Below are 12,584 nucleotides of genomic sequence, written 5' to 3' on the forward strand. Positions count from 1 at the left end.
CATCTACCGTTTACTGTCATTTCCTCGCTGTCATTGTGCCAGGCGGTCCATCATGACATCAGCTGTCTAAATCAGCAACATTGTTGCCAGATTTCTGCAGACTCTCAGCACCGGTTGTAAGTCGTCCCTCCTCCTCACTCCGGAGATGGACCAGCTAACCGGGCAGCCGTCTGTCGTCCTGGAGCTGCGTCCACTCACTTCCCCCCTGATTTCCCACCCACCATTCAAGGCCCCACTGACGCGCGCTGTCGCCGTTAATAAACCGCAATCGCGAGTCTCTTTTGTGCGAGTAGCATGGCCGCGAGTAGCGACCGCGCCGCGCTGCCGGCGATCTCTACGGCTAAACTAAACCGATAAAGGGTCAAAGAAATCAAGGAGCTGCTTTGCCGATGGTGTGCGAGTGGATGCGAGCGGCCCTGCCCGCTCTCCCCCCGTTCCCATGAGCCTGAGAGAAAGGCGTGTAATGAGCAACAGCCCCCACCGGCCACATACTCAATCCGAAGTGACGTGGACCGATTTGTTTTGCAGTGAAAGCTTCGATTTCCTCCGCGTTCGCGCCTCGCAGTGGATGTCATTTCTATTGACAATCACAAGAGGAATTGCGGCGAGTCCCTTCGCAGGAGACGGGCCCATTGCCGACCGCGGTGCTTTCAAACTGGCTGCGCGCTCCTTTTCTGGTCGCTCTGTAAAACACTTCACTGTCGCCTCATACAGAGATTTAACTGTTTGGACAACTTTCCCTCCCGCCCGTCACACCCTCACCTTGCAGCCCCAGGCGTCGTCCAGGCAACGGTAGAAAGAGCCGCGTTTTCTCGATGCACCGCTGGAAATGCTCCTGGTTTGTCTGCCGGTAGCCCCCGAAGGCGGGCGGCAGAACGACTGGTGACTCTGTGACTCGGTGATGCAACTTCCCCTCAAGGAGCAGGACGTCATACAGGTGCAATGCTGTGAAAAGTGGGCAGCTGGGCAGAACATTTCACCCTGGACACAGTTCCACGTGTCTGTTCAATCTTCAATGTGACTTTGTGATCAGAACTCCGCTGGAGTGTGTGTGTGTGTGTGTGTGTGTGTGTGTGTGTGTGTGTGTGTGTGTGTGTGTGTGTGTGTGTGTGTGTGTGTGTGTGTGTGTGTGTGTGTGTGTGTGTGTGTGTGTGTGTGTGTGAGACACGCTTGAGTAATCATCACGACTCCCAGTGTCACTGAGAGCTTTCTGGTGTCATAAAACCCATGAATGAAACTCTGTTCTTGTGGTGTTTACCTACATCGTGCTGTGAAGCCCCACTGAGATGCTACAGTTGTGCTAGCAGCTCTGTGAAGCAACGCATTGAGATAAATGCTGCATGTTCACCTAAAGAAAGCAACGCTAACATGATAATGTTATGTATTGTGTGTGTGGGGGGGGGGGGTTCGTCCGGCAGTCAACATGCAGCCTTGCTGTCCTCATCACTCATCACTCCACGATAAAATGTGTCAACTCAAAGATTATTCTTTACGATTTTGGTAATGATGCATCATTAGAAAAGGACAATAAAACACATTAATGTTGTTTTCATTCACATGTTTTCAATTTAAGCTTAATTAAAGGAAGGAAGGCTGCACATGACGTGACAATTAATATAAATTAGTGAGTATGTCACTATGAAAATCTATCTATCTATGAAAAGATTGAAATTGATGCAACCTTTTCTATTTCTTTTAAGTGTCATTTGGATCAATATGCCGTTCCTTCAGTGCTCCTCCCCTTCATTTCTTCACATTCATCACAGTCACCGGTGGTGGCAGCAAGACATTCGTCTTTTAGGATGAAGCCTGGATCATAAAAGCCGTCGTTGCGTCTCACCTAAACGTCGCCTGATTCATTGAAGTCGCCTGATATTTAGTGATTGCCGACGTCGGCCGCGTGTAGCAGCTTGACTTCGGCTTCTCACCTCCGAAATCAATGGATGTAGGTCACGCTGAGGTCGGATCTATGAACGGAGCAGCTTTACCACGCAAACAGGCCGCCACCCCCCGACCCCTCTGCAGGTCCTTCGCCCTCCCCACCCCTCATTGTGTCTCACGTGAGTGCAGTTAGCAGGTTTGACAGTGAACGCCACGTGATCTCATTCACTGCATCGAGCACATGTGTGAATAATCCCCCCCCCCCGCCTTCCATTCATCAGCTCACATAAACCAGTTTTCATTCATGTGGTTCTTTTGTTTCATACATTTTCTTTGGACCCCTTTTACGAATCGTATGACTCAAACATCATGCGGTTAATAAGACAAAAGCCGCCTTTGTGAATCTTATTTTTTTTTATTTTAACAAATCCACCACTAAGTGCCTTTACCGCAGCCGGTGCCGTTCCCGACCTGACGTCGGCACTCTGTGGGGGCGTCGGACCACAAGCGGTCCGAGGCCTCCCATTAGTCTTCGGCCACTTCCTGCACTCTGTTGTTTTAATGTTTCATTTTACTGTAAAAGGCAGAAAAGGCCACGTGGATGGAATTTAGTACCGCGGCGCCGGGAGGAGACGAGATGGACAAAGTGGAGCCCGTCCGGCTGTTACCGGGTCTCAGGAGCACGCCGTGTGTCCCGTGGTGATGTCATCGCTGGTAGATGGGCCCTCATCTCAGTTCTGTGGCAGAATATCAGCTGAGCTTGTTGCTGCTTGGATCCATCTTACTTGTGGTTGGTTGGTAAAAATAAGCTGGCGTCACAGCGTCATTGCCAACTTCTCAAATCAAGCCCAGAATATTAGGCGGCAAACATTGCAACGATGCATTTGGAAACTAAAAATATGCAACATGGCTCCAGTTGCCAATGCAACCCATTTTAATTCTGAATCATAACGTTCGTGATGTGATTTTGTGAAATGTAGTTCTGGTGAGAAACCTGAAGCCGTCTGGGGTGTTTGGAGAGGTTTTCACAGTAATATGAAATGAATATTAAAGGGGAATTATGAGGTGTTGAGCTTCCTCACCCGCTTTACGCAGCCTATTACGCCATTAAAACTATTAAAGCCAAGGTTTTCTTATCCTAATGAATCTTTTATTTCATGATCACACACCTCATGTGGGCCGTCACGCTGGTGTGGTGTTTATAGCGCTGTAGCCACAGCAAGAAGGTCCTGGGTTGAACTCCTTCCTGTGTGGAGTCTGCACGTTCTCTCCGGGCTCTTTGGCGTTGGACCGCGATCCAGAGACCCGCTGGGGGGGGATCCGCTTGATAAACTGCCTGTAGGTGTGTGGATGTGAGTGTGAATGGCTGTTTGTCTGCTGGCGACCAACCCAGTGTGAAGGATAAGCCTCTTTTAAAATATGCACCGATTGGTCAAATCGTGTGTTTTTATGCAAATAACTTCACTAGATCTAAACGAAGTAAAAGGACATAGTTAATTACAAATAATGTGTTTGGATTGGCTAATCAATATCCGCTAACGGAGCTGCCTCGCCGTATCTCGTCTGTCAAGTCCAGTTATTTTCCACATTGGTGATGATAAACGGTGTATTTGTGGCACCGTCCGCATCTCTGTGTGTCTGTTTGAGTCCTCGGAGGCCGTCCGTCAGCCGCCACCTTCTCCCTGATAACCTTTTGCTGCGGCGCCGCGTGGCGCCCACACCTTTCGGACGGATTCGTCTTCTTAAGGCCGTGTTGTGTTTCTCCTCGCTCGCCGTCACCGAGCCTGCGAGTCATCCATGAATATAAAAGCTCCGTAAGCGTTTTAGGCCAATTGTTCGTGTGGTTGTGCCCCTCTGAGAGCAAGCGGCGAGCAGTAGTACGTGAAGCCCACTGCCAAGAACTACCTCATATATAAAAATCGTCTTTTAGAGGAAGTAATCATCTCTGATTTGAAATCAACGCCCCACTCGAGACACACAGTCGTTGACTTTAAGGTGCGCTGGAGTATCTTGTCATCTGATCATCAGGTCCTCTCACAGCCCGAAAGCCACACTCCTAATGAGGAGCGTCCGACACGCGGACCCTTTTAACAGAACGCAGCAACCTTGAGGTTTGTGCGTGGGTGTGATCCTCTATTAAAAGACCCGTGTCCTCCCCCTCAAACAATAGACCAGATGACCAAGTCCTGTTCAAAGTCGTTATTCACAAACATCAGGCCTCCAGTTTTATTCCTCGCCATATACGCTCGGCATTGATTCCCGTCTGGTTCTCTGGGCCGCCTCCAGTTCCTCGTGGTGCTGCAGGGCGTCACGTACATCTTTTCGTCCCGTCTGAGACGTCAGCGGTCAGTTACGCAGTGGAGCCGGTCCTCCGGCAGCAGCAATAACACTGCCCCTCAAATTGAGAACCAGCGGTGCGAATACAAAAACACATCGTGTTGAGGAAATATAATCATTGTGTTGACCAGAGAAACAAAAAAAAATTGTATTTCTGAGACTTGTTTTTTGTGTCATTGCCTTCTTTGTTTTTTGGGCCGTCCCCCCAACAACCGGACCACAGCACCGACGTGGTTGTGACTCCGGGGACGAGGTAGCCGCCGTGATATTGGCGAGCAGTTAAACAGCTCTTAGCACAACTGAATGCTCCCGGATGGGGGAGGGAGGGAGGGAGGGGGGAAGTAAGTGGAAGGGATCACATTTCCCTAGAATAGGAGGCATAAAAAAATAAGCCGTCCTCCGTACGCTGCAAGGTCGATTCTCTTCTTTTGATGTCCCATACCGGTACATGTCCTGCCAGTAATGTTGAGATAAGGGACCGTGTGTGTGTGTTTGACATTGTGCTCCGATTGACTGACAGAGTAAGAATTCTCAAGGGAGACTCATGAACATCTATGTTGTAGGTTTTAAATTGCCATACGGCATTAATGTGTCACATAGCGTCATGTCGACGCAAAGCCATGAGTGCTGTCGCTCAAAATGCATGAAGGCAAATTAATGTCGCACACCGAGAGAGCGAATGAGGTCCACACGCGATCGTGAATGAGCGAAAGTCCCTCTCGATTTTGTTTGCGCGAGTAGTTGTTGTTCTCTGTAACCGTAGCGATGTTGACAACAAGCTACAACCCTAATTTACGGTTAAGAGCGACGCAGGAGGAACAGAGATGCACCAACACAACTTGTGCCCCGGAGAGGAGCTGCGTCTCTTTGGGTTTTTTTTTTTTTTAGGTTTAGAAAAATCCCGCCGTAGAAAAGAAAACGATTTATTGCAAAGTCCGCTGATGTCATTGCCTCTGGTGGCAACGGTAGCAGCAAACAGCTGTTCAGCGCGCGCCGGTCAGTTGTGAGCGACTTGGCCAGCGAGCGGGTCAACAGCTGTTCAGTCGGGCCGGCGGGGCCTTTACGGTGTCAATGAATTAATGTGTTTGGAAACAAATACTGCGATGTTAAGTTTTGGCCACGGCGCCCATCCCTAGTGAGTTGCAATAACCACAACTGGCCACTTAAGTAGGAAAATATGCTTTTTCTTTAATCCAGATTTGTAGAAGTTAAGCCGTTGAGCCTCACAACGCTTTACCGCACGCAGCTGTAATGACGCCAGCAGTCACCGTAAACGCCATGAACGGTACCCAGAATGACGTATGCTGCAGGAATGCATGAAACAATGGAAGACCGAGAGTAAGAGAGCAGGACAGAAACCAAGTCTGGCGCTAGATTCAAAGGGCAATCGGGGCGATGGTGCATACAATTGTTTGGGCTCCGGAGATTTGGTCCATTTGGTTTGTGTTTTCATAAATGATTAAATTTGTTTTAGGCATGTTTGTAATCTACAGGGGTTTGGAGGGAGAGAGGAAGGACCCCCCCCCCTGTGGAGTGCAGCACCACAGCTCACATCAGTGTCACTTACACACACACACACCTGTGCGTACACACACTGCACTCACTGTGCCTATTTGGCCAGAGGGGAAAAGCACGGCTGCAACGCACGAGGATTTTTGACAGCGAAGCTGTTGGTGGCGGTTTTCTCCAAATGAGGCCATCAAGATTCCCATATGCCACAATGCCCCAATCACTGTCACCACCGCTAGTCAGCAGATGTGTGTGTGCGACCGGACAGCCCTGACGTAATGCATTGTATCTGCATGTGTGTGAGCGCCGCGTGACCCTTCCGCCATGAGTGCCGATGAGTGCATTGTCTTAATTATTGATAGTGGAAATTGGAATCTAATGAAATTTCCAGCATCTTGAAACCAGAACTCGTCTCAGCGCGTCGTGCATACGAACACACGCTCTCCCCCCCCCCCACCGGTGTGTAGCTGTGTTGTGGTGTTCAGAGAGTTCGGGATGAAGTGACGCAGCTGAAATGTATATTTGTTCCAATAATGTCGGTCCTCTCATCACTGAGTTGGGCTTTGTTTATTGCCCATTACTGGTTTGTGTGAGGTCACCATGCTCAAAACTCACAGTACGCTCTCTGTAAAAATAGTCCATTACATTTGGATGCACGCTATAGTATGACATAAAATTTTAAAAAACACTTTCAGGACCTTAGAAAAACCAAAACGTTTTAAATTGGATCTGTCAAATTTTTGCATTTTTGCTTAGCAAACTTCTATGTTATATTGATCAATCAATATAAATCTCAAAGACGTTGTAACTCTACTGTAAGTGTATTTCGCTACTAATGCCTCGTTGATGTTTTACCATTGTTGCATTTCTATGGAGCAAAATCCAGGCCAAACGATCTGAAACTGGAAAGATTTGAAACTTCAAAATATAACATCTGCAGCCGAAAAATACCTTGAATATCTCAATATTAAGAGATCAAGAAAAACCCCAAAATAATTTGTCAATTTATTTTATTTTGAATACGTTGTTTTATTTTTTAATGTTCACATTTGTTTGTCAAAGGATGAACTTTTCACCTCCACACATTTCCATCATTTGTTTTTCATGCACATTTTAAATGGAAACAGACAATCTGAAAAAAATCTATAAAATATTGCTCTGCTACGTTGAAAGGTTTTGCTACTCTACTCACATAAAGGGGGTGGATGGATTTTCTTTGGTGGATTTTCCTCATTTTAGGAGAAGAGATGGAGCTTGTGTGTCTGTGTGTGTGTGTGATGGAGGCCCAACTCAGTGGGAACAGTCGGTCGTGTCGGTGCAATACCAGAGTGTCCGCATGTGAACTCTGTCCAGCGACGGTGCAGCTTTTCGGAGCTCAATGTCAAACCGGCCCCCGGTGGACCCCTTTGTGCATAAAGTCCCCCGTTCGCTGTGCCGGTCTCCCCGGCGCACTAGCGAACGACTTTGATCCACCGAGCGGTCCCAACCGGACTGCGCGTTGTGCGAGTTGGCGCGCTCGGGCTCGTCGCCCCGCTGGGCCATCTGCGCGCGTTGACAGATTACCAGCGAGCCGTTTTGATCCAGGTAGTCCGGGAGGAAGCGAAGCCCGGTTGAAATCAATAGGAGCCTGGTTTCCTCTGGGCCTCCGCTCCGAGGTCTCTGCGGGATGATTGGCAGCTCCCTGTTCATCAGCTCGTTGTCGAAAGATTATTAAAAGCGCGAGTCAGCACTTGACCCCCCCCCGACCCTGTTTTCAGTCCGCGCGCGTCATCGGCTGACAAGTTTGTTTTTTGGCAGAATGCTGAGTCGTGCTGTGTTTTTCATACGTATTTATTATTATTTTTTTCTATACACAACGGAATTCTTTTTTTAAATACAATTCCAAGGGAGATGCCGCCTGATGTCTCAGATATTACGGTTTGGCTCCAACTAAATCCGTTTTGGTTCCTCTCCAAGGGGCCGTCTCTCCTTGCACAGCACGGCGTAAACCTGCTTTATTACATTTAGTACAGAGAACACTCGCTAATTAATGTAGCCGACAGCCTGTGCGGGAATAATTGTGTGTGTGTGTGTGTGTGTGTGTGTGTGTGTGTTTGTGCTGCTCCTGCCTTGGTTTTTCACGGAGCTGAAGTCTCCGAGCCTCATTAGTGTCCGTGCACTCGTGTGCAACAGGGAAATGTAAATGTTCGTTCTTTGTGTGTGTGTGTGCGTGTGCGCTTTATTGTCTGTGTCTTTGTCTTTGACCCTCCGCCCAGGCGGACACGCAGACAGGCAGGGATTTGCATCTGATCTGTTTGATCCATCCACTCAAAACACATCAGGCGGCTTCGCTGCAGAGAAGCCGGGCAGCGCGCTTGTTTCTCAGGCAGGGGGAGGGAGGGAGGGGATGCAGAGGGAACGCAGCCAAATGGAGAGTTGCGGGGGATAAAAAGCTCCGGGTCATATGAAGATAGGAAGGGACGGCTCTTATTTAACTTACTTACAAGCGGGACGTTTCTCTCTCCTGCACGGGAGTCCCGGCCCACTCAGGCGCGCCTCACCCACACTTCTGATGGCCGGCGCGCCGCGCAGAGGGATGAGTCCACCTGTCTTGAAGCGCCGGTCACCAGACCCGCCGGTGGGGACGGACGCTCCGTCCCTCGTCCTCCCCGTGTCACCGAGCGCAGCCCGACATGTAGGATTATAACATGGAACTGTTTGTTTTTTCTTTCTTTCTTTCTTTCTGGACGTAAAACAAAGCCCCAATAGACGGCACCCTGTTATCACTGCATGTCTGGGACTCACATGGACGTGAATTCAAATTGGCTCAAAGGCACATGCAGAAGCAAGACCCTATGAACACGTCGGCCCAATGGCAAATATACTGAGCGTATCCCACATACTCACTCAAACAAGCACACGCAGGTCCACCCATGATGCTTTGTAGAACATAATACTTCTATGAATTATATATGCCGATGCTTTCCAAGGTGTATTTTTAGGGATTGCACATGGATAGCTTTAAAGGTCCAAAGCGGGCCCCCACCTCCCGGTGAAACCAACAATCCTTTTCTTCTCCCAGTCATATAGGAGGAAATCTTAAGGGAGAATTTAGCTGAACACTTGATACTTCAGGCTCCCGAAGCTACATCGCTACTTGCTTCTCGCGTTGAGCGTTTCTCTTCTCCGGCAGATTAAATCTCTCACTGCACTTGAGAAACGTCTCGAAAGTGCCGGAGACGAACGCAACTTGGCTCGGGGGGAGTTTTGCTTCTCTCTGGAGCGCTCGTTTTGTTTCCATGGAAACTCATTTTTTAATTTTCATTGGCGAACAAAGCGGGACGACGGGGGGTTCAAATAATGGGACGCTCCTCGTCGCTGCTCGCTGTGGAAGATGAAACGGACACTTTTATGCTTTCATGTCGACAAATTGGCTGCGTTCGAGGGGCTGGAATAGAATATCCGAACGGTGGGTTTGTTAAAAATCTGTATTTGGGTCCAAACCCTGTCGCTTGTTAATGGAAAAGCAGCTTCACACTGCGTATTCCCTTTAGCTGTTGAAGAGGGACACACTCGAAGCGGGGACATCCTTTGAATTATGTCACAGATGGCAGCGCCCACCCCCCCTCCCCGGCTGATATTAATGGCCACATGCACTCCCGCTGACAACGAGTTACCATTGTACTATCGGGGGCAGGTTAATGCTTAGCGCTGCAGAATCGGGGCAGCCCGCTGCATAAATCAAACGTCGGGCCGGATTAGAGCTGCACAATTGAGTTTTGAGGAAAGCCTCTGGAAGGGTCTGCGGTGCACTAAATCACATGGGGGGGGGATGCGGGGGCTCACAGCCGTTTGTGGCTGTGTGGAGGCCTCGTCCACAAGTAAGGAAGCATCGCTCACTCGCTGTGTGTGTATATCGTCATCACTGAAACTGACTGCTATTTGAGTCTTTATCGCCTCACTTGTTTTTGTATTTACAGTTGAGCCTTCATACAAATGACAGTCAACTCTTTTATGAAGCTTTTACAATGTCAATAAAGTATTCTGACACTTCCTTCCTGGATCAGTCTCACATGGATATGAGTGAAGTGCCCATGACTGTAATTATAGCGTGCTACATATCCTATAATATGCTATAATATGTGCATTATTAATCATGGGCGTTTTGGAGCCTGAATATATAATACGAGAAAACGGCCAAAGACTGTGTGTGTGTGTGTGTGTGTGTGTGTGTGTGTGTGTGTGTGTGTCTGTGTGTGTGTGTGTGTGTCTGTGTGTCTGTTGTGCCTGCTGGGCGAGCTATAAATAGCCTCCTGGTGACAGCAGGACTAACAGCCTAATGTGAGGGAGAGCGTCTTGTGTTCATTATTTTTAACTTCATATACATTTCTTTATTTTTACAGCAGTGTTCCTGCTCACAGCTTGTGTTCCTCACATCAACGCCACCGTTGAACTGACAGTGACAGTTAAATACCTCAATGACTCTTTTGTATTTATGTACCTCAGTTGAAGCGCAGAATAGACAGCTGGTGTGAAGAGTGCGGCGTCTCCGTTTCATCCATCCTGTCTGCTGTTTTCATGAAATATGGAGATTTAGTTATGAGGCATTAGCAGATTTACCTCCTGCTGTGAAGCCTTTGGGTTAATAAATGGGATTTAATAACTAACAGCCATTCGTTTTCTCTTCTTTAAATTTACAACATTCCTCCACTGAGATCAGTACATAAATGTTTTTATAAAAGTTTTTGGAACAAAGAACTTTACAATGACTTACTTAGTTTCCCTTTCCCGCGTCACATCGCATCCCACCGCAAAAGAGGCGAAGATGAGCTCGTCCGCCGCTCATAAGTGGAGCCAATCAATACCTGAGTCATTTGTCCTGCGAACGAGTGGCGTTGGTGGGTGTTGGAGGCTGTTTGTCCCGCGGGAGAAGAGCTCCACGGTGGGGAGACGCATTCCCGGTTGTTGTATTTTGGGAGATGCATGATAACAGTCATCGCGTCTGCGCATTGCTATTTGTGCGATGGCTTTGGATGTCAGCCACGGCAATACGGGATTGCTCTATTTGTCTGATAGATCTCAGGTCGAAGGGCACGGTATTTGAACAGCTGTTACCGTGGGTCTTTCATCCGGTTTTAACCAGCAAATGATTTAAATTCAAGTCGATCGAGCGTAAATGTGATTACCCCACATCTAACAGCCATTTCCCGTTCAAAGGTTCAAACTTCCTGTGCGCCACCCACATCATCCCCGTGAAGAACGAGGAGGGCGTGGTCATGATGTTCATCCTCAACTTCGACTACATCCTGGATGAGGAGAGCAGCGACTCTCTGGAGAGACTCAACCACACGTCGCCCTCCAAAGCAGACCAACGTGAGTAAAGAGTGGAAACCATTGGTTACTAATGCAGTTTTTTTTTGCTACGTGAATTTGTTCAGTTTAGTGTCCTGCCCCTTTAGCGTAACGCCTTGACCTGACCCGGTGCGTTTGCCTGCATGCTCCCCGGCACTGTGACGCCAGAGTTTAGCCGACACTTGATGTGTTAGTCTGCCGTCGTCTCAAAGGTCTGCCCCATTTACAGCTCTTAGCCTGCCGGGATGCTCCCATGAACCTCTGCGGCTCCAGCGCTGTCGGTGTAACGCCGTACAATGACATGAGGAAGCAGCGGCGGCAGCGGCGTGGGGGGACCAGAGGTCACCTCGACATAACTGTAATTGGACGAGGCCTCTCACAGGCAGTTTTGCCTGGTGGCGCCCGGGGGATTGCGCCGAAACCGAGTTGGGAAGCGTGTGTCAAGTATATAAGCAAGTGTTTGTGTGAACAGGTGTAAAAACATAAGCCTTTCGCTGTGAGCGTCTGTGTGTCACTGATAACCCTCCTCACCCAGGGCGGCCCCTGCTGGGGACGGCGTCTATGAATCGACGTCTGGAAATGTTTACAATGTCGCGCTCGGGGTCTCGCTCTCCGTCTCTGCTTCCATCCGACCTGCGAGGATGGCGCTCTGCCGTGGAGATTCAGGATTCCTCGGCCCCAGTTGACCCCGGGGGGGGGGGGCTGAGGTATCCCATTAGCAGATAGACGGAGATCACAGAATACCGGCAGGCTCACCTGATAATAAGCTAATAAAGGCAAGAACCCTCTGCAGATGGAAGCCGGAGTGTTGCTATTCCAGTACTCCATGCGCTGGTGATCCATGTGCTGCCTGATTTCCGGGCCCTCTGGGGAGGGGGAGGCAGCGCCGAAGGGGGCCGATGGCCTTCCCCGCTTGGCAACCACCATCCATTCTGCCACCGTTGTCCTGCTACGGCTTCAATGTGGCTGAGCAGGAGAAGTTCAACAGAATCCCTCATTCCTGGTCGACGGGGGAAATGGTGTATTCATTAGGTTCATCTCAGGTTAAGCTGGAGGATACGGTGAATTTGGCATTAACGGTAAAATAATGATCATGTGTAATGTTTCTAGCTAATGTTCACACCTTACAGGACGGATACAGTTCAAGTGTATATGTGACTTCAATGTGATCCGGAGTCTGAACAAAACTAGAGAAACTTCCGACATGAAGACACCAGGAAAACTACTCAGAAACCTCATCTGCAGGTGTTCCTCCTACACAAGGTGTCCGGGACCGCGATGTCTCACGCGCTCTCACAAGTTGAAAAATGCATTAGCCGCTTCATCATAGCAGCTATTTTTAACTCTTAACTCTCTGGCCTCTTTCAGAGGGAGAGAGACGCATAACTCCGTGTGCTGAAGCGTCACATACCTTGTGCTTGTTAGCGCACCTTGAGGTGTGGGGCCTCGGCGTGAGTCCACTTCCCGTGTTGTTGGACGGCTCCGCTGCTTAGAGATCACAACACCAGCTGCTGGGTGTCGCTCTT

The 12,584-nt window shown here is 49.0% G+C and overlaps 1 protein-coding gene across 6 annotated transcripts in view; it reads left to right on the forward strand.

Annotated features, from left to right (window-relative positions):
- The window catches only part of LOC120826423 (voltage-gated inwardly rectifying potassium channel KCNH7), a 90,852-nt gene that overhangs the window by 54,670 nt on the left and 23,598 nt on the right, over window positions 1-12,584 (forward strand). For all 6 annotated transcript variants that reach the window (XM_078102245.1, XM_078102247.1, XM_078102233.1 and 3 more), the window contains exon 3: window positions 10,924-11,079. In XM_078102245.1, coding sequence (XP_077958371.1) covers window positions 10,924-11,079 — 156 coding nt within the window. The remainder of the gene's footprint in view (window positions 1-10,923; window positions 11,080-12,584) is intronic.

Source organism: Gasterosteus aculeatus, chromosome 1, assembly GCF_964276395.1.
Source record: "Gasterosteus aculeatus chromosome 1, fGasAcu3.hap1.1, whole genome shotgun sequence".
Taxonomy (NCBI): domain Eukaryota; kingdom Metazoa; phylum Chordata; class Actinopteri; order Perciformes; family Gasterosteidae; genus Gasterosteus; species Gasterosteus aculeatus.